This window comes from Plecotus auritus, assembly GCF_963455305.1.
Source record: "Plecotus auritus genome assembly, chromosome: 7".
Lineage (NCBI taxonomy): Eukaryota > Metazoa > Chordata > Mammalia > Chiroptera > Vespertilionidae > Plecotus > Plecotus auritus.
The window spans coordinates 10,411,302-10,432,550 of NC_137774.1; the positions used below are offsets into that span (position 1 = coordinate 10,411,302).

Genomic DNA, 21,249 nt, shown 5'->3' on the forward strand with positions numbered 1-21,249 from the left:
CTGAACCAATGCATATTTTGCTAACTGTGCACCTCAGAACAATCCCATTGGGTCTGGTCTAGCTGGGAACAAAAATATTGTCTCTACACCCACTGCTGTGAAATAAACCATATAGAAAAAAATAAAGAATGCTTTTCCTTGGCAGTTGGTTCTAGCTTTATTCATTATGGTGATTTTCTTTTTTCAATGTTTTTAAACAAGAACAGGAATTGAAACAATGCCTGCTCTAAAGCCCAAGGTAACAACACTGCAGCCTTCAGGACTTCAGGTCTGTGGCTGGCACTGCTGCTGGTCTCTGCCTGGTCTTTCCAGCCAGTCCTTCACATCTGGGCCATTCATCTGGATTTGATCCCAAGGGGAAATGAAAATTGCACTTATCCTCTGGCTCCCTGGTGGCAGCTACTGCTTAGCTGCTATTTAGGATTACCTAGAGACCCCGGAGACAGATTGAGGGGAGTGGGGTGAAACCGCTTATTTAAAGCACTATTTTCACATATTCAGAGAAATCAATGTATCATTTGCCCAGTAAGTGTGCTTTGTTCCTCTGCTTCCCTACCCAACCTGGGTCACTGCCCCTTATTCCTCGTGGCTGTGGATCCTGCTCAAAGCACTTCCCATCTCATTTTGCCTTAATCTGGGGATCACACAAATAGGATATGACCAAACCTTACATGGGCTGCAAAATGATGTACATTTTAAGCCGAAGAGGTTGAAACTAAGTAGCATGATGAGAGTGGCTGTTTTGGATTAACCCATCAATGCTGCCTCTCCCCGAAGCACACACATCTTGTTTCCCCAGCCAGCACTCAGCAGCTGTTGTGAAAACAACCATCTTTCCCGATGAGGTGTGGTCGGTTTGCTCCTTTGCTGAGATGGTAGCGTTAGAGGGACTGAGGAGTTAGATTATTCTCAACCGATTCCAGTTTATTTGGATTCTACTCTCAGGTCAAGGTCAGAACAGATTAATCCTTACCCTAACTTACAGACTCCTTAAAAGAAAATTCTAGGCTTGAAAAATACAAAGTATGAGGATTAAGGTCCTGTTTTTCCAGGGAAGGCCACACTGGGCTGACGAAAGCAATAGTACTATAAGCCAAGCTTGCTGCTGGGTACAGACTGATTTCCCTCGTCATTAGCCTCCAATGACACAGCACACCCGGGCAGTCCCACTTCTTCCTCCTGACAGTCCAGCTGGAGCTAAGGAACAAGGAGGGGCTGCGTTGTTTCACTCTACACAGACCCATGGTCTGGAACCTTTGCTTTCCCAGTGTTGGGCTGAAAATAGTCGCCTACTCTAAAAGGTGATCGAGCCCTGACTGGTTTGGCTCAGTGGATAGAGCGTCGGCCTGCGGACTGAAGGGTCCCGGGTTCGATTCCGGTCAAGGGCATGTACCTTGGTTGTGGGCACATCCCCAGTGGGAGGTGTGCAGGAGGCGGCTGATCGATGTTTCTTTCTCATCGATGTTTCTAACTCTCTATCTCTCTCCCTTCCTCTCTGTACATGGCCCAGGAGTAGATTCAGCATAAAATAAATCTAAATAAAAGTAAAATAAATAAATAAATAAATAAATAAATGGCGATCGAAGTCAGGAAACCAAGATTTATAGATGGATTACCCCAATGTATGAACTTCCCCCACGCTTCCTGGGATCATGCCAGGGCGCAGCTGATAATTAAGAACACGATCCAAAGGCTGAGGGAGAAATGATTTCTTCGGATTTACATTTTCTGTGAAATACGAATGCTGATTCAGTGAGTCAGTGTCTGAGAAAAGATCCTCTTAAATGATACCATCTCTTATAAACACTAATTATTTTTCCCAAGTCTGGATTTCCTGGAAGTCATATCACTCATAATTAAGCCTGTTTTCCATTACTGCTATTTGAAGGCTGGTCTACTTCTAGCCTGAACCAGGGAATATGGACAGAACCAACCACAATTGACCCAACACTGCAAGAGTGTTTTATTTCAAACTCTGACCCCTGTCCTGTGGTAAGAAAGAAAATTCTGCCAGTTTGCTCCTGACAGTCCCTGCTGCAGGAAAAAATGGTGTCAGACATTCTCTGAAACATAGTCTCTTTCATCTGGACCCAGAAGGTAGATATACAATTTAAAAGAAGTGGGTCCAGGGCTGTGCATAACAGCCACCCACCTGGGCCCGGCCATCAGCTGTGGTTATCGAGGATGAGACTGCTGAAATGACCGAAGCAGAACAGGAGAGAACAAAGATAGTTCTTGCTACAGCGTGATGGAGATGGATGACTTCACAGCTCCCAGACATCTCATCACCCACACTTCACCCCAGGAGTCATTTTTGCCATCAGGCTAGCTGAGACTTATGGGCCTCTCCTTGTGGCTCTTCACAGTCTTCCCCAGGTTTCAGCTGGGGGCCAGGGATCATCACCGTCTGAAAAGCAGGAAGCTGAGTTATCTATCACCCAAGCCCAAGGCTCACCCAGGAGATTCACCCTCACCTTCATGCCCGCCCCTTCCCTGGTGCTGCATCACCCACTCTCTCCCCTAGGGGGAGTCTAACAGGACTGACAGGATACCGCTGGTACGGCCTCAGCTCTTTTCAATCACGCAAGCTGCCTTACCTTAAGGATAGGCTGCTTAGGGGGCGCCCATGGAGGCACAATCTTGCCGTGCATTCTCCAGCTTCCATAGGGGTTTGTCAGGTGCTTTTCAAAAACAACATACTCTAGGACATCCTTGGGCACATCTTCCTGTCCATACATCAACCTGCCAAACCGGTCATAGATGGCCAAAGTCTGCAAGGATGAAACCAAGTCTGGCCAGTCAATCCTCAGAATTGTTGTGTCTGGTTTTGTTTTTTTGCACGCAACCATTTTAAAAACAACCGTAACAAAACATTTTAATGGGTAGAAAAATTATCTCAGAATTCTGAATCTAGATTAACTGATCAACTATGGACACTTTACTTTTAGAAGTATTTTTCACTGGGGAGGGGAGGAGGGAGGAAGTTGAGACTAGGAAGGGTGGGAGAGAATATCCTTGCATCTGTCTTCGCAGAGCTAACTTCCAGCAGTAGGAAGGGCGTAGTGAAAGGGCAAGGAAGACCACAGTGAGCCTTTCCTCAGAACCCACAGTCCTAGGCAGCTGTAGCCATAATTACAGAGGTAGGTGCCCAACCTGAGTGAAGAAAAGCAGCTGGGAGGAACGCAGACTGGTGACTCTACCTGCCGGGTATGCATGCGGACGGTGACCTGGCCATACACATTGCCCTGGTTCACCATACTTGAACAGCGAACCTGAACCACTCGGGCTGGCTCTAAAGACTCTACGAAGCTCCAGCGGACAGTCTTATATTGGATGTCCCAGACCATGTCCTGAAGGCAGAAGAGAACAAGTTCTACTGAGTTTTCCCCTCCCTTTAGGAAAGCTGGTGCTTCCTTCCACACCTGCTCTCACTTCTTACAATATTACAGCCAACGTGCAACATTTCCCACCAAATGCTTTCTTTTTAACCATCCCAAGTTTTCACTGAACTATTGCTCAAGCCCACCTCACAACAACCCTCTTTTCATTTAAATCACAACCAACCTACCTCCTTGAGGACCCTTCTCCAAATCAATAAAAACCACACTCCAAATTGACAGCTTTATTTTTTCCCTTTGTTATTGAGTTTATTGGGGTGACATTCATTAATAAAATGATATAGGTTTCAGGTGTTCAATTCTATAATACATCATCTGAATATTACATTGTGTGTTCACCACCCAACCTCCCATACACTTTCATATTCTGGTAATTATTCATGTATTGCTGCTGATTGCATATATGTTGCCCCCCTCCCCTTTCTAGCAGAGAAGAGTGGGATTTTACAAGGATATAAAAGCTACACTGCTAAGACTTGGTTAGCTATCCCTGTCCCTAGGGAGATAAGGCCAAACTGATAGAAACTGAAGTTCTTATTCTTGAATCACAAAGTCCCCCTCCTTGGGGGTCTCCCAAAGTACTTAGCGCCTCTGTTACCACACAATGGAAGCCTTGTGAATGCTCATTAAATCCTTTATTATAGTGTAGGCAAGTGTAGGCTGGCCTAATGTGGCCCACACCCTGAGCTCAAGATCCACACCTAAGGTTTCAGTACTGCTTGTTGAGGGACTTTCTCCTTCCTCATTTGCATGGCCCTTACCAAAGTCCACATCAAGTCATTATCATTCAGGCAAAAACAATGGAACTTCAGCTTTTGCTTGAAACTTCCTGCACTTTCAAAACTGATCTTACTTAAGAAAACCAAAGGTGATGTCTATAATATGCCCATTCAGCATCCCACAATTCTAAGGCCGAGAACCTACCGGAAAACAGTTTTCAGTTGCCAAGGTATGAAGTCGGTCATGGTCTGAGCTAAAAAAGAGATATATATCATTGACTCCTACTTTTATTTTTTTTATTATTATTTTTAAAATATATTTTATTGATTTTTTACAGAGAGGAAGGGCGAGGGATAGAGAGTAAGAAACATCGATGAGAGAGAAACATCCATCAGCTGCCTCCTGCACACTCCCTACTGGGGATGTGCCTGCAACCAAGGTACATGCCCTTGACTGGAATCAAACCCGGGACCCTTCAGTCCGCAGGCCGACGCTCTATCTATTGAGCCATGCCAGTTAGGGCTGATTCCTACTTTTATGATACCCTGTATGAAAGTTGAAAATGACCCTGAAAATGAAAAACAATTCAATTCATTTTTATAAATATTTTCTTTACTCCTACCATAAGCCAGGTAACATGCTAAGTCCTGGAGACACAAAGATGAACAGTAACCTGATTTACCAGAAAATCCTGAGCTCCATAGCTGAGTAAAGTTAGGTCTGAATCTCAGGAGCAGAAAGAAATTTCTCTGAAATTATTATATACATCCTTAAGATGGGCAAGAGACCCTGACATGGGACTGGTTTTTGTTCTAAGCTGCAACAGGGAACAAAACCCAACATAAATAACAATCAAAAGCTCACCTTCTCTTCTTACCGCAGACACATCACCAGTACCAACGGGCTGGGCCTTGAATCTTACACTGTCATCTATGAACCTAGCCAAAGATAATCATCTATCTTTTCTGAGCCATGCCCCCTCCCCCACACCCATCTTTGTTACTGCCACAGTGTCCTAGTCATGCTGATTCTATGCAGTAAGAGTAACAAACAGCAAACCCCAGCCTTTGTACATACAAGATTTTAGGAAGATTCCTAACTGAGGAGTTTCATATAGACCTAAGAGTACAGATTAGTTTCTTTATGTACACATTCATGACCTTTCCTCACAGTTTAATACTTCCTGGACAGTTTAAGTCTTTATCCCTTTAAAAATTCTTGACTCTAATCCCAGAATGGAGAAGGAATTAGTTCTATCTGCTTCCCTCCCACCTCTATTTCTAAGAGAAAAGATTCCGACTCATTTCTCCTGCTGTAGCTCTAGACTAGACTAGACTGAATTGTGGTGATAGCTACCTCAACCACTATGCCTGGCCCCTCTGAATGAACCCTTCCTCCTCACTGTACTGATCCTCAGTAGAAATAAATTCCCTTTTCTATGAGTTCACTTACTATTTTACACTGGAACTTACACTGAAAAATAAAGACATCTGCTTCTGGTAACATAATGGACTGAACTAATGTACAACTACACCCACTATAAACATCTAGAAATGCTGGATAGAATATGATACACACACACACACATTTTTCAATACGCTGTCCTAGTTCACTAGAAAGATCGGTAAATCCCTAGATGCCAGAAAGGAAGAGGGAACGAAAACCAGATGGAAAGAATACAATCTGCTGCAACAGCGCAAGGGATGACGAAGGGATCCAGAAATAGGGTCTGAAGACTAGGAACTGGTCTCTTCCTAAAACCTTGGACCCTCAAAAAACAGGGAGTTGGCACTGAAATCCCTGAATAAAGTTATGACTGTAAGAGTCCTGCACCTGCAGGAAATAGAGACTAGAAAAACAGCCCACCAATCTAAAGATAAAGCTTCTGTCTAGGGCTGTGAGTGGGGGAAAAAAAATAAAAAGAAACTGAAAAATTACAGCCCTAAGCCCCACATTATACACAAATGTGGATATGAAATTTATGGTATAAGAATAACTGATACCTGGTCAATGATATCCCTGAGGTATCTGGCAGAAACACACACAAAACCTCTCTGGGAGCATGTTCATAACTTAGCTTGTTTAGGATTTCCTCAGAAGACACACTCTCCAATGAAGATGAGCTTACGACTAAATGTTTCAAACGGAGACCTGGAATCTACCCAGTAAAAACAACAGACTCAAGACATCAAGCAAAATAATGGAGTAGGAAGCTCTAGGGGTGGGTCCCTCCATTGAAACACCTGGTAACTTAGAAAAAATGACCAGAACCACTATTTCAGAACTCTGGATTCTGACTGGACACTTATAACAACCAGGGGAGTGCTGATGAGGGGAGAGGCTAGTGATCTCAGGTAGAAGAACAATATGTGCAAACTATCTATCACCCTCCTTCCTCCAGCCCTATCATGACTGTGGGGATAGTGACCTGTGTTTCTGGAGTGGATGGCTGGTGCTAGGGCAGATAGTAGATACCTTGCCCTCCAAAATTTTGGGGTTGCACATTTTGGTCAGCCTGGTGGATTGCAGAGACCAGAGCAAATGATGCCATGGTTTTAGTACTGCTGGCTATGAGATCATAATGGGTATAGGACAGGGAGTTCACTTACTTGTTTAGACAAAGGTGAGCTTCAATGAAGATATCCTTAGCTTTTTCAGGGAAGTCCTTTATTTTAAAATTAGCATCATAGTCTCTTATCTTCCGTATGCTGTAAAATTAAGCATGAGAATCATTTTTAAAGACTTCATTCAATTCTATAACTCACAGCTTATATTAACCTCCATTAATGTCTATCTACTTATTCATTGTTTTTTAAATGTGTCAAGTCCTATGAATTCAACCTTCTAACTCTCATTTTAATTAATCATCCTAAAGAAAGACCAAGGTTTCTTATAGTAAAATTTCATAATTCTGGCATCAAAGAAAACATCCTATACGCACTAAGAAAGAAAACACAGGTGTCACAGAAAGGCTCAAGAGTCAGAATGAGCCTGGCTGATGTGGCTCCGTTGTTGAGCATCGACCTATGAACCAGGTCACGGTTTGATTCCCAGTCAGGGTTGTGGGCTGGATCCCCAGTAGGGAGCATGCAGGAGGCAGCTGATCGATGATTCTCTCTCATCATTGATGTTTCTATCTCTCTCCTTCTCCCTTCCTCTCTGAAATCAATAAAGAAATAAATATATATATATTTTAAAGAGTCAGAATAAACCCTGGCTGGGTGGCTGAGTTGGTTAGAGCATCATCCTGATACACCAAGGTTGCAAATTCAATCCCTGGTCAGTGCATATATATGTATCAACCAATGAATACACAAATAAGTGGAACAACAAATTGATGTTTCTCTCTCTCTCTCTAAAATCAATCAATAAATGGAGAAACCAAGATGGCGGCATAGGTAAACACCTAAACTGCTGCCTCGCACAACAATTTCAAAACTACAACTAAAAGACAGAACGGACACCATCCAGAACCGCAGGAAAGCTGACTGAGTGAAAATTCTACAACTAGAAGGAAGGAGAAAAGCTCACAGAGAATTGGAGGTACGGCAAAGGGTCTTGGTGCGCGCAGAGAGGAAGGGCGGCGGAGTGCCTGGCTGGCTTTCTCTGGCGGAAGGGGGAAGGGAGCCCCCGACCGCATTGAACCCCAGTTCTGACTGCACTGAACACCTATTCCGGGCGAGCCCCTGGGGACCCACGCTCTTGTGGGGGGAGTCTGGACTCTCGGGCGGAGACTCGGGAGCCGGGGAAGGCGGAAGACTGAAAGTCCGCTCGCGCCAGTGCGCACAAAGGCTGCGGGAGGCTGCCACAGGCTTTCCCTAGCGGAAGGGAGTGAGAGGCTCCTGACGGCACAAAACCCCAGTTCTGACTGAAGTGAGCCCCAGTTCTGAATGCAGCGAACCCCAGTTCCAGGCGAACCCCCGGGGACCCACGCTCTTGTGGGGGGAGTCTGGACTCTCGGGCGGAGACTCGGGAGCCGGGGAAGGCGGAAGACTGAAAGTCCGCTCGCGCCAGTGCGCACAAAGGCTGCGGGAGGCTGCCACAGGCTTTACCTAGTGGAAGGGAGTGAGAGGCTCCTGACGGCACAAAACCCCAGTTCTGACTGAAGTGAGCCCCAGTTCTGACTGCAGTGAACCCCAGTTCCAGGCGAGCCCCCGGGGACCCACGCTCTTGTGGGGGGAGTCTGGACTCTCGGGCGGAGACTCGGGAGCCGGGGAAGGCGGAAGACTGAAAGTCCGCTCGCGCCAGTGCGCACAAAGGCTGCGGGAGGCTGCCACAGGCTTTCCCTAGCGGAAGGGAGTGAGAGGCTCCTGACGGCACTGAACACCAGTTCTGACTGAAGTGAGCCCCAGTTCTGACTGCAGTGAACCCCAGTTCCAGGCGAGCCCCCGGAGACCCATGCTCTTGTGGGGGGAGTCTGGACTCTCGGGCGGAGAATCGGGAGCCGGGAAGGCAGAGGACTGAAGGCACACACGTGCTAGCAAGGGCAAGGCTGATGGGAAGCCAAGACTGAGACTCCACCCCATCCAAGCTGAGCACAGAGGCTATTGCAATTTGGCAAGTCTAATCCTATAAGGCTGTCTCCAGCACCGGACTTCTCCCAGCATAGACACAGCTGATCCTTACAGCCAACTGGCCTGGAGGTCAATTCTTCCCAGTGATACCAACAACAATAAAGACTTAATTACAACAAGGCTGTACACACAGTCCACAAAGGTGTGCACCAAGAGTGTCCACCTCAGGTTAACTGGGGAGGCAGACCCACTGGGCCAAATTGGAAACCTAGCACACAAATCTAACAACTCAGGGAAGCAGTGAAAATGCGGCGTCTAAGAATCAGATCACAAACGAAAGAAATGGAGGAAAACAAACGACTGGATATAGAATTCAAAACCACGGTTATAAGGCTTTTTAAGAATATCCTAGAAAAGGCCGATAAATATAACGAGACCCTCGAAGAGATGAAAAAGGACCAACTAGAAATTAAACATACACTGACTGAAATAAAAAATATTATACAGAGACCCAAAAACAGACAAGGGGAACACAAAAATCAAGTCAAAGAATTGAAATACAAAGAAGCAAAAAACACTCAACCGAAAAAGCAAAAAGCAAAAAAAAAAATCCAAAAAGTTGAAGATAATGTAAGAAGACTCTGGGACAACTTCAAGCGTACCAACATCAGAATTATGGGGGTGCCAGAAGAAGAGAGAGAGCAAAATACTGAAAACCTATTTGAAGAAATAATGACCGAAAACTTCCCCCACCTGGTGAAAGAAATAGACTTACAAGTCCAGGAAGCCCACAGAACCCCAAACAAAAGGAATCCAAAGAGGACTACACCAAGACACATCATAATTAAAATGCCAAGAGCAAAAGACAAAGAGAGAATATTAAAAGCAGCAAGAGAAAAACAGTTAGTTACCTACAAGGGAGCACCCATACGACTGTCAGCTGACTTTTCAACAGAAACTATGCAGGCCAGACGGGAGTGGCAAGAAATTTTCAATGTGATGAATAGCAAGAACCTACAACCAAGATTACTCTACCCAGCAAAGCTATCATTCAGAATTGAAGGGCAGATAAAGAGTTTCACAGACAAGAAAAAGCTAAAGGAGTTCATCACCACCAAACCAGTATTATATGAAATGCTGAAAGGCATTCTTAAAGAAGAGGAAGAAGAAAAAAGGAAAGATAAAAATTATGAACAACAAATACATATCTATCAACAAGTGAACCTAAAAATCAAGTGAATTAAAAACCTGAGGAACAGAATAATCTGGTGAATACAATAGAATCAGGGGCATAGAAAGGGAGTGGACTGATAATTCTCAGGGGGAAAGGGGTATGGGGGGGTTCATAAAGAGACTGGACAAAAATCATACACCTATGGATGAGGACAGTGGGGGGTAGGTAAGGGCAGAAGGTGGGGTGGGAAATGGCTGGAGGGGAACTATGGGGGAAAAAAGGAGAAATAATTGTAATAATCTGAATAAAGATTTATTTAAAAAAATAAAAAATAAAATAAAATCAATCAATAAAAATATTTTATAAAAAGACTCAGGCCTGGCCGGCATGGCTCAATGGTTGAACATCGACCTATGAACCAGGAGATCACAGTTCGATTCCTGGTCAGGGCATATGCCCGGGTTATGGGCTCAATCCCCAGTGTGGGGCGTGCAGGAGGTAGCCAATCAAAGATTCTCTCTCACTATTGATGTTTCCCTCTCTCTCCCTCTTCCTTCCTTTCTGAAATCAATAAAAATATTTTTTAAAAATAATAGCCCTAACTGGTTTGGCTCAGTGGATAGAGCGTCGGCCTGTGCACTGAAAGGTCCCAGGTTCGGTTCCGGTCAAGGGCATGTACCTTGGTTGCAGGCACATGCCCAGTAAGAGGTGTGCAGGAGGTGGCTAATCGATGTTTCTCTCTCATCAATGTTTCTAACTCTCTATCCCTCTCCCTTCCTCTCTGTAAAAATCAATAAAATATTTTGGAAAAAAAAATAGTAATAATAAAACAAAATATGTGATAAAAAAGTCCTACAAACTGCCCCACCAGTATGGAATCAATAAAAATATATTTCCTCACTGAATTCAATTAAAAAATATTTTAAAAAAATAATTAAATAAACATATATTTTAATAAAATTTATTTTAATTTTAAAAATGTTTTTAAAAGTCCTACAAACTTCAAAGTCAACTCCCTAATTGATGTGACAAAAACAACCAATAAAGGATGAGATGCTAAGAATCAGAATGCCCATATTATTCTACATTAACTACGGACTGTATTACAGAGAAAGAAAATAATGTCAAATTGTTACAAGAGTTATATCCAATCCAATTAATCCAAGATGATCTCTTGGGAATAAAGTAGCAACCAGAAATTTTATTCTAATATTAACTCCCAGTTGTCTCAGACACCTACGACAACTGTGACGCCATATTCTTCTTCAATCGTTCAGTTTTCTGTGCCAGTCCTTCCTTTGAAAGAGATGATACCCGAGCATCACCCTCTGGAGGAACATAGGGGTCAAAGATACCACCTGAAATGAGAGGAGACAACTAAGAAAGCATTGAAAGACGGAGAAAAAGTCATCTTGGAGTCATATGAAATTAGGAGGGATCCTAAATAAAGTAGATTAATGAACTAGACTTTCATGTAGAGGGAATCATGTTACATTAGAAAAAAAACAGCATAAGATAATTTAAGTCTCCTCTCAGAGCCTCAGTTTCTTCCTGTACAAAATGGGGAAATTTCACCTTTGCCTTCTAGGAATAGTGGGAAAACAAGATCAAAGATGACCTCATGAAATATTGTGCATACAAAGTAAATCATTATTGAGGCTCTATTGATCCACTGATTTTGTGGTTAATTAACTAGTGTCAATCACAGTACAAACCATTTTACTTTCCAGATGATCTCTGACAGAAGGGGAATGGGTCAAGGTCTCAGAAATATCATGCCTCACCTGTACAGGCCAGATGTATGGGACGCTCCAAACGTTCTGGAGGAATGACAACTCCTGCTTTCCGGTAATGTTCTCTAAATTCCTTTTCTGATTTGTATTTGGGTTCATAAGCAGGAGGTGTGAAACGTTTTTTAGTTCTCACTGGAACTACAGCTATGGACTGCGTCACCAGGACTGGCTGGAAGGCAGGAAAGGTTAGGATATAGGTAAACTTGGAAAAAACTACTACCGTGAACAAACTCTAAGCAAAGGTAGAAAGGGAATATACAAAGAATGACTTAGGAACAATTATAAAGCTACATATGGGGGGGGGGATGCATTACTACTTTAATATTTATGGGCGTTTCTTACTAGAAGCTAGTAAGCAACTTTTACTAACGCCTCAACATTTACTAAAAGCTTCCCTTTAGAATTCTCCATAGAGCAGGGCTATGCCAACTCCTGGGGATCAAAGCAAGGCTTCTGCTTCCAAAGAACCTTCCGTCTGAAGCGGATTAAACACCGACCCGATGCTGAAATGAGCAGAATGCTGTTATTAGAGCGTAAGAAACGTCTTGGCATCTCTTTTTTTTTTTTTTTTACTGGGATTCCATTCTGCTCATTCTATTGGTATCCTCACTGTAAGTTTCAGTCATTATAGCTCCCAACTGATTAATAAGCTCTTTAAAGACCAGTTCTCTTTTCTCTCTCTGACCATGAGGTTTGCTCGGGCAGGTACAGTGACAGATATTGTTCCATGTAGGACGTTTATAGAATCAAGGGGAAGCGAGCTCACCTTCCAAACCATTACGTCTTTCCCCTTTAAACCCTTACCGCCAAACACACCCGACCACACCGGAGAACCTTAATCCCCGGGAATTTGCTCCCCTTCACGGCCCTACCGGGGCTTTCGCTACTTAGCCACTGAGCTCAGTAGCTGGGTTCCGTCTACCTTCAACTCTTCCCTCGCCTTGGCGTGACTCGTATCCTCCAAGCTCACCAAGGACAGCTGCGAAGGGAGTATTTCCTCCACCCTGTCCTCCTCCTCCAGCCCCTAGAGCCCCATCCGCCCCCTCCCTACCCACCTGTCGAGACCACCATCCTAGAGCCCTGGATAAGCAAGACAACCCCCGCGGCATGGGGGCAGCCATTTTGTCCACGCAAAGCCTTCTGGGTTGGGGACTAAAAGCGAAGAGCCTGGGACCGGAGAGAAGGCGCATAGGGTGGAGCTGACTCCGGTGTGGAATTTTCCAGGGCGCGCGCCCTTCGCCGAAGTGTGAGCGGCGTGAACGCGCACGTGCGCGTGGTGTATAGACTACGCGTGCGCACTGAGACGGCGTGGGGGGGTAGGGTGGAGCGCACGGCTGTCACGCGCCCACCCGAGAGCGCTGGAGCGCGAGCTGCGCCTGTGCAGGAGGCTTGCAGGCGGCCATGAGTTGCTGCGTTCTTATGCGATTGGGCCGTCGCTGCACCTTGTTTCAGTTCGGAGGATAATGGAAAGGTGTGGCTCTCCGGAGACAAGTGTTTTTCCCCAATGCCTACTTTGATCGCAGAGAGGCAATAACGATTAGTTTCTGGGTCTGTTTCTGACCTCAGTGTGCTGTGTGACCTTAAACTTAAGCCCTAGTTTTCCCAGTCTGTACTGTGTAAAGAAATTTTTTTCTTAATGTCAGATGACTAGTATGTTTATTGAACAAACATACTGGCTGCTGCGTTTATTGAAGCAAAAGACACGTGGACCACAAAAACATTTCTTATCTGTCATTTTTGGAAAGAGGCATGGGATCAACATGAACAAATAATAGTTTACACTTAGAAATGTTTACCGGGTGCCAATTTTCTAAGCATTTACATATATTAATTAAATTACTTCTCACCACAAACAAGTATAATATTCTCCTTTTACATAGGAGGTTGGGTCGCAGAGAAATTACAAATTTTAATTAAGATTGGATGCTAGCCCTAGCCGGTTTGACTCAGTGGATACAGCGTCAGCCTGTGGACTGAAGGGTCCCGGGTTCCATTCTGGTCAAGGGCACATGCCTGGGTTGCGGTCTAGATCCCCAATGTGGGGCGTGCAGGAGGTAGCCAATCCATGATTCTCTCTCATCATTGATGTTTCTTTCTATCTCTCCCTCTCCCTTCCTCTCTAAAATCAATAAAAATATAATTTAAAAAAGATTAGATGGCTAATAACTGGCAGAACTGAGATTCAAATCCAAGCAGTCTAATTCCAGAACCCATGAACTACTATGCTGTCCTGCTTCACATTCAGTTGTTTAAAGATGCATGATGTTGGCATCATCCTGGAAAATCCAGTGCTGTAATCATTGCTGAATGGCAAACACTTTCCTCTTACCCATAGGTTCTTATCTTATCCTGACAATTAGTGTTTATTGAGCACCTACCTATAGTATTTTGCAATGAGTTAGAAACTACAGTGTGTACATACAAGAGCTTACTGGCTGGAATAGAATTGGTACAAAGTTCCAGGTAAAATGCTAAGGACTATGAAAGGAAAGAGAGAGATTACTTTTGGGTTTGGGGATCACATGTATTGTCTTAAATCTTGACTTCTCAACTATACTGCAAATTCTTCAAGGGTAAGAATTCCCCTATCAGTCCTAGCCACAGCACTGAACCTATAGCATTACACATTACTAGCAACATGAAGTTAGTTGCCCTATGTATGTATTAATTAAAGAACATATATCATTAAGTAGTTAAATGAGAGATATCTAATCATTTCTTAACAGACTTCTGTCAATCTATGCCCCAGAAAATAAAACATTAAATTTTTATTTTACTTGTCTCACCACCGAAGTGAAAAAAAAAAACACACACCCACTCCACTGAGTAGTTATTGATTAATACAGAATATTGGTATAGTCTGTCTGGCATTATTTGCTCCACTGTTGAGTTTCTTGTTGGCCTCACATGGTAGCCAACACATCACAGATCATCCTCTGCCTGCCCTCTGATCAACTTCTCAAGGAATGCAAATTTGTTTCATATCAGCCTAGATGAAATAATAAGGGAAGTAAACATCATTTAATTCATTCTGAGATGAATGAATTAGCTTCTCTTTTCCTATTAGCTGCTCTTTTGGAAAATTCATATTATCTTTCTATCTCATTAATTCCCTGGAAAACTGGGAGCTGTCTGCTGGGAAAGTAACACCACGGGATATGTCTTAATTCTATAACCCTAGTAATTCACATCTCAGGAAAAGCAAGAGAAGGGAACTCGTGCAATCAGAGATAGGAATAAAGTGGTTAGGGGCTGAGCCTTGCAAAGGACAGCCTTGCACATGGTAGACATTCATGTATTTATTCAATAAATGAATAGAATGCCAGATGAAATATGATGAAGCAGAAGGCAAAATTGATTTCTTATTTCTCCAAATTTTGAAATTTCTAAACGGATCCAAAAAGAATGGGATATCTCATAAGCAGTGGGGGCGTGTACTTGCATTGTTTTCCCCTCCCAGGGCAGATGGCGTCTAAGATGGAAATTCCTGAAGTTCTTTCTGGTAACCTGCATTCTAAGAGGAGCACAGTTGATTCAATGAAGAAAAATCCTTCTGGAGAACTGAACGAATCTGATTACAATGTATTTATTGATTACAATGCAAGTAATAGGCTTGCCATGTATTCATGTTGTACTTCCTTCCCTTGAGAGCATGAAGAACAGAAGTGAATTCTCCAAGATAAAGTGGCATGCCCTAGCTGGTTTGGCTCGGTGGGTAGAATGTCGGCCTGGGGACTGAAGGGTCCCAGGTTCGATTCCAGTCAAGGGCACATGCCTGGGTTGTGGACTTGATCGCCCATGGGGGGCATGCAGGAGGCAGCCGGTCAGTGACTCTTTCTCATCATTGATGTTTCTACCTCTCTCTTCCTCTCTGAAATCAATAAAAATATATATATTTTTTAAAAAGATAAAGTGGCATAGAAAAGCCAAGAATTCTGACTTTCTAGGAAATGTTCTCACATGATTTTCAGCTAACAATGTTAGCAGAGCTTCTTTGTCCCTCCAAGAGTTAACTATCTATGACTCTCACATAAGGGTTAAGAATGCTATCATGCCTAAATTTACATCTTAGCTCCACCTCTTTTCCTCACCTATACAAAGGGGGTGAATAAGTAGCTAACTCATAGAATTGTTATTAAATCATTAAATGAGTTCATACATGTTCCCATTCTGGTTAATTATGGCCACTGCTTCCAAGCCCTATGACCCTGGAAGGGATGTACAGAGCCTAGCAGAGTCCTGCTACGTGTAACTGCTCTTTGTGCTGGACACAGATAGCACCCCTGCCCCCAGAGTCCACCCCAGTGCAATGTCCCTAAAGCAAGAGGGCTCCTAACTCAGACAGGCACTGGAAATCCTCAGGAAGCCCTGTGTGTTAGCTGCCGTGCCCTAGGGAGCAGTTCTCACCTCTGTTGAAACTAAGACCACCTAGAGGCAGGTCTGTTTCCAAGTCCAAAAGTGATTTCTTATTTCTGTGCTGCACGACTTTCTTCTCCTAGCTGTTTTTCTTTCTCATCTGTCCTTCCACTCATCCCTACTGCTGAGGGCAAAGGCCTTTTCCTGTACCATTTCTGCCTGCCTCAGACTCCTTAGCTCTAAAGGTATGTTTAGAAAAAGATATTGCTCATTCCAGCTCAGCCAGAAAAGAAGCCCATGCTGACTGCTGTTCAAGCTGGGTCTAGAATTAATCCCTAGCCTCTTCTTGCTCCACTTTCGCCCCAGCTGGCTAAATCAAGCAATAATCCTAAAAGGGAGTTTCACAAGCTATTTGTAACACCGTCCCATCTCCCCCTATATCCCCCCCCACAACCAAGAGCCACGTTTAGAGAAGAGAGAACAAAGCCCCTGGATCAGAGTAATCTGTTTCTAACCCACTTTCGCTCCCAGGGTTTACCTCTGCTGGAGGAGGGAGACAGAAAGAAATCTGACACACACGTTAGCACTGAGAAATGGGGAAGAAGCTCCAGGAGTGTCAGGACGGCTGTAGACACGGGGTTCAGGAGCCTGGGAACTGTTCTCATATGCTGGGGTACCCTGTAAAAGCAATTCCTAGAGTAGTGTTTGGCAATAATAGTCATTCTATAAATGTGTTGAACAAAAAAATTGAAAAGTGTATAGATTCTGGGCAGATGAAGGCAAAAACAACTTCCTGATTATACCTACAACCCCATGTCCTTACATGCACATCAATTTATGTCTAAAGTCAACAAATAGAAAAGTGTGATACAGTGGGAAGGGCTCTGGGTTGGGAGGCAGGAGACATGGGTTCAAGTCCCACCATTGCTGACATTGGCTTACCTTGCCTTAAAGAAAATCACTTCACATCTCTGACCATTAATTTTCCTCATTTTTTAAAAAAGTCACTCTCTAGAGCCCCCAAAGCCTCCAGTCTCATGTGATGTGTATTTAGCTCTTATTAATAATGCACAAAGGCCTGAGCTCATTTATAATTCACTGGCAAGGACTCCCCTTGGGGCCCCTTGTGAACCAAGTGCTTAGCATACCTTTAGTCTGTATTCTTTTGTTTACCAGCCATGGACTCTGACATATAAACAGGTACCTTCCAGCTGACCATTCTTTTGGGATGCTCTCCAGCTCTTTGGGGTTGAAGGGAAGCTGTGTGAATGCAGAAAACTTCCACTAGAGGGTACCAAGGCTGCACTGGGATCTCAGACTGCAGGGAGGCCTATGCAAACCCAACAATTCCAGGATTTTAAAATACCTACATTTAGAGATTTAGGGATCTCTGTCCATTGCTCTTTACTTGGTCTGCTCCTTACTGCTCCTTGGGAGCTTTAAGAAATCTCTGCTATTTTGACATCATTTTGATTTGATTTGACTTCAAATCAAAGGCAATCTATACTTATAATAGGGTAATATGCAAATTGGTTCGGGACTGCTGTCACGTAACATCTGAACAGCAGGAGGGCGGGGAGGGCAGGGCAGTGGGCAGAGAGCTACAGGAGGGCGGGGCAACGAGCTACGTGCAGCAGAGAGCTACAAGCGGCAGTGGGCGGGGCCGCCAGCTGAGGCAAGCAGCAGCGAGCTACTCGCACACGGATTCGTGTGCATGGCCACTAGTTTGGTATAATGGAATCTCTGGGGACTCTGGTAACTGGTGCAGACCCCACTACTTCCAAATTCTATGAACAAATCACTGTAATCCTTGAAGTGATTAAAGTCTCAGTGTATCCCTCTGTGAAATGGCGATAATAAAACTTACCTGGTAAGGCTGTTGTGAGCACTACTAAGTGAAATCACTTATGGAAACATGGGACCGGTAGACATTAGGTGCCTAAAATTGTTTTGTTTTTTTGTCCTGGAGGAGAGTTCTAAGAATTGCCACCAACTGGGATTGATATTGAAAGAGAGATGGATTTGCAAGAGCTGAGGACTTCCAAACAAGAATTGAGACTTTTTTGCCATTTCGCCCTTGAGTCTTGCAGGATTTCAGGCTAATATTACTTGGTCCTTCTCAGCCTTAGCTCTCAATCCTGTTCTATTGTCTGTGTCAGCCCGGCCATGATGCTCTTCTGTTCTTTACTTACCCTGATTCCTCAGAGGTGAATTCAGTTTCTACTTCCTCTTCACCTCCTAGGCAAAATGTCTCTTGTATTTTGCCCTGTGTTTTCTGAAGTGATAGCTCTCCACCTGGTTCGTTTCTTCCCTTTCCTTCTCATCTCCCTTATAGTCACTTCTGGGGTGGAATGTGCCATGTGTTCCTGAGACTGAGCAGAGGTTCAGGAAAGAGGGAGGGAGAGTGTGTCAGGGCTTGCACGTCAGCAGACACAGTACAGCTGCAGGGCAAACTAGGGTGAAACAGCAAGCCAGAGGCCCCAGGGCAGGCAGCCTGAGGCCAGCCCCTTGGCGCCTTTCTCATCTCTGTCTCACCCCAGGAGGTTTCCTGGCAGGAGTGGGAGAGGTTGGTATCGAGTCCTTGAGCCCTGACTCATTCCCTGACCTAGTTGGGTGTTACCCAGTTATCTCCCAAATATCTCCCCGCGGACGTTTTAGCAACACAACAGGGTCATTCCCAGAAGATAGAAGAGACAGAAGAGGAAGCGGACCACCTATGTATTTCCTCCCCATCTGAGGATTCCAACAAAAATAAGAAGTTTATAGTCCTCATGGTTTAGGTACCACCCAGGACATTGGTTATAAAATGAATAAAATCATCTCACATTGCTACACTCAGAGACTGGCTATTTTCCAGAGTGCTTTATAGAAACAATCAGGTTTAACTTTCTTAAGAAAGAATAAAACTGTTATTCTATTTTACTTGGGCAGACAAAGAGGTTGGGGGAAAGGGAGACTGGAACACTGAGCCAGGAAGTGACTGGCCATTATCACAGAGTGAATCAGGGCCTATCTAGGCACATAACTCAGGTTCCTAACCCCACCCCAAATTTCATTCTTTTTCCCTTAGCCATGTTAACTATGGACTATAATAATGTCTTGGGCTTTCTGGATTTTACAAAACTTCTTACAACCCCCAAATTCCTGAGGGGCAATAGGAAATCAATTGTGTTATGCTTATGTCCCTTTCACTACATGTCTGGGGAATGTAAGATATATGCTTGTTGCCTCCTCGACATGTTGTTGGAAACACTTCAGAGTTATCTAAGATTCAAGGAAGGCCTTATCAAGTCTGTGATCCTGAGTTTAGATCTCAGAAATAGGAGATTCCATTTTTTAATTATTTGTTGGTGCTCATATTTTATTTATTTTAAAAATATATTTCTTTATTGATTTCAAAGAGGAGGGGAGAGGGAGAGACAGAAACATCAGCGATGAGAGAGAATCATTGATCGGCTGCCTCCTGCACGCCCCCTACTGGGGATCGGGCCCACCACTCGAGCATGTGTCCTTGGCCGGAACCGAACCCAGGACCCTTTATTCCGCAGGCTGATGCTCTAGCCACTGAGCCAACCGGATGGGGCAGTGTTCATATTTTATCCTTGTAAGTTACTATATCAGCGAATGCTGAAAATTATTTTCCTATCCCTCCTTTACCCAAAGGTCCCTATCTCTCCCTAACTAGGGTCATGCTTCCTAAAGACATTCGCTGGTTTCCAGGAAAGCAGATTTTAACTTGATCCCTTGGCAGAGGGAACGGCGTCATTGCACACGGGCCAGAATGCTTTTTCTGCCAGAGCTCCCCATCTGGAAGAAAAGAGGAAAAGTTTCAGAGTTTCCATAGGGGCTGCCTAAAGGGGAGGAAGGGAAAGTGAGCCATAGGGAGGGGAGAAGAAAGCCCCATAGTTTGGGAAGAATATCAGATCAGCAGGCCTAATCTCCTGGCCCAGGGGTGCTGCACCTTTCCTTCCTCCTAACCCTTAACCAGGATTTACTTTGCTCCCCATTCCTTTGCCTTTCACATGGACTTAACTGTCCTGCCTGCCCCACCTCCAAATTGTCCCTCTAGTCTTTGTTCTTTATGTACCTCCCTTCCAATTTTGTGCTCTTTCTATGGGTGACTCTTAGATGTTCCAAGACTACGTCTACATGCTTCTCAGAAAAACAGAAGTTAGAAGAAACTCTCATAACCCATGATGCACAGAAGGACTTTAGTGGGTACATGGAGCCTCTGAAATGGAATGTCAATTTAGTGCACACATGCATCTTTCTAGCAAGAAGGCCAACAGCTTCCATTAGGTTCTCATACCTTCCATTCCAATCCCTGCTCTTTTTATTTTTTAATTGATTTGAGAGAGGGGAGGAGGGAGGGAGGGGGAGAGAGAGAGAGAGAGAGAGAGAGAGAGAGAGAAGCATTGATTTGTTGTTCCACTTATTTATGTGTTCATCGGTTGCTTCTTGTATGTGCCATGACCAGGGATCGAACTTGCAGAAAATATCAATGTGTATCACTCATAGTAAGGGCATTAGTTTTGAATAATTAATATTTTATTAAAATGCACATGTAATAATTTTTAAAATTTTATACATATATTCAAAACATCCAGTATTAATATTATTCATTCATTTAATGTTATTAAAAGAATATGAAGCTACAAAATCTGCTCCAACACGGGGGATATAAAGATGGAAGAGATGTTTCCGGCCCACAAGCAGCTCACATCTAGCAGGAAAGAGACGGGTCCACAAAAAATTACAAAAGAATGTTAAGTGACACTACAGAGTAAGCAGTAGGTACAAGGTGCATAGGCGGAGAGTATGGCAGACCATTTGGAGAGTTCAGATGGGCCTACACTTGAGTTGAGTCTGCAGAGGTGAGTAGGAATTTGAAGGGTGCATAGTTCGGAGGTGTGAAATTCTAGGATTGATGTGCACAAAAACACAGCAGTAGAAGACAACACAGAAGAGCCAAGGCATTCACAGCAGCCTGCTGTGCTGTCTTTGTATTGGAGACTGGAGACTCAGGCTGGATCATGGAGTCTCCCACTGAATGCAGAAAATTCTAAATACCCTCCAGAGACTGCTACCCAGCTCTGCCCGGGCTCTCTCAGTGACAAGGACCCTAGAACTTCGTAAGGCAGCTCAATCTGCTCTAGAGCATCTGATTGTGACAAACTCCTTCCTATACTGATGTAATCTTTGCTTCCCTCTTCCACCCAATGATCCTCGTTTGTCTCTCCAGCATTACAAAAAGAGTCTACATCCTCTTCCACTAGGTTGAACCAAATGAAATT

The 21,249-nt window shown here is 44.0% G+C and overlaps 1 protein-coding gene across 2 annotated transcripts; it reads right to left on the bottom strand.

Annotated features, from left to right (window-relative positions):
- Positions 1–141: 141 nt before the first annotated feature.
- MRPL45 (mitochondrial ribosomal protein L45) lies at positions 142–12,880 on the bottom strand. 2 transcript variants are annotated; one of them, XM_080678376.1, is made up of 8 exons: positions 12,655–12,880; positions 11,591–11,768; positions 11,047–11,164; positions 6,728–6,826; positions 4,323–4,371; positions 3,201–3,350; positions 2,598–2,771; positions 142–2,407 (listed from the first exon to the last, which is right to left on the bottom strand). In XM_080678376.1, the coding sequence occupies exons 1-8, from the start codon at positions 12,787–12,789 to the stop codon at positions 2,321–2,323; spliced, it is 990 nt and encodes a 329-aa protein (XP_080534502.1). In that variant the 5' UTR covers positions 12,790–12,880; the 3' UTR covers positions 142–2,320. The 2 variants fall into 2 exon arrangements, with proteins under 2 accessions (XP_080534502.1, XP_080534503.1); XM_080678377.1 differs by lacking the exon at positions 3,201–3,350 and having other exon boundaries at positions 12,655–12,839.
- Between the last annotated feature and the right edge of the window lie 8,369 nt (positions 12,881–21,249).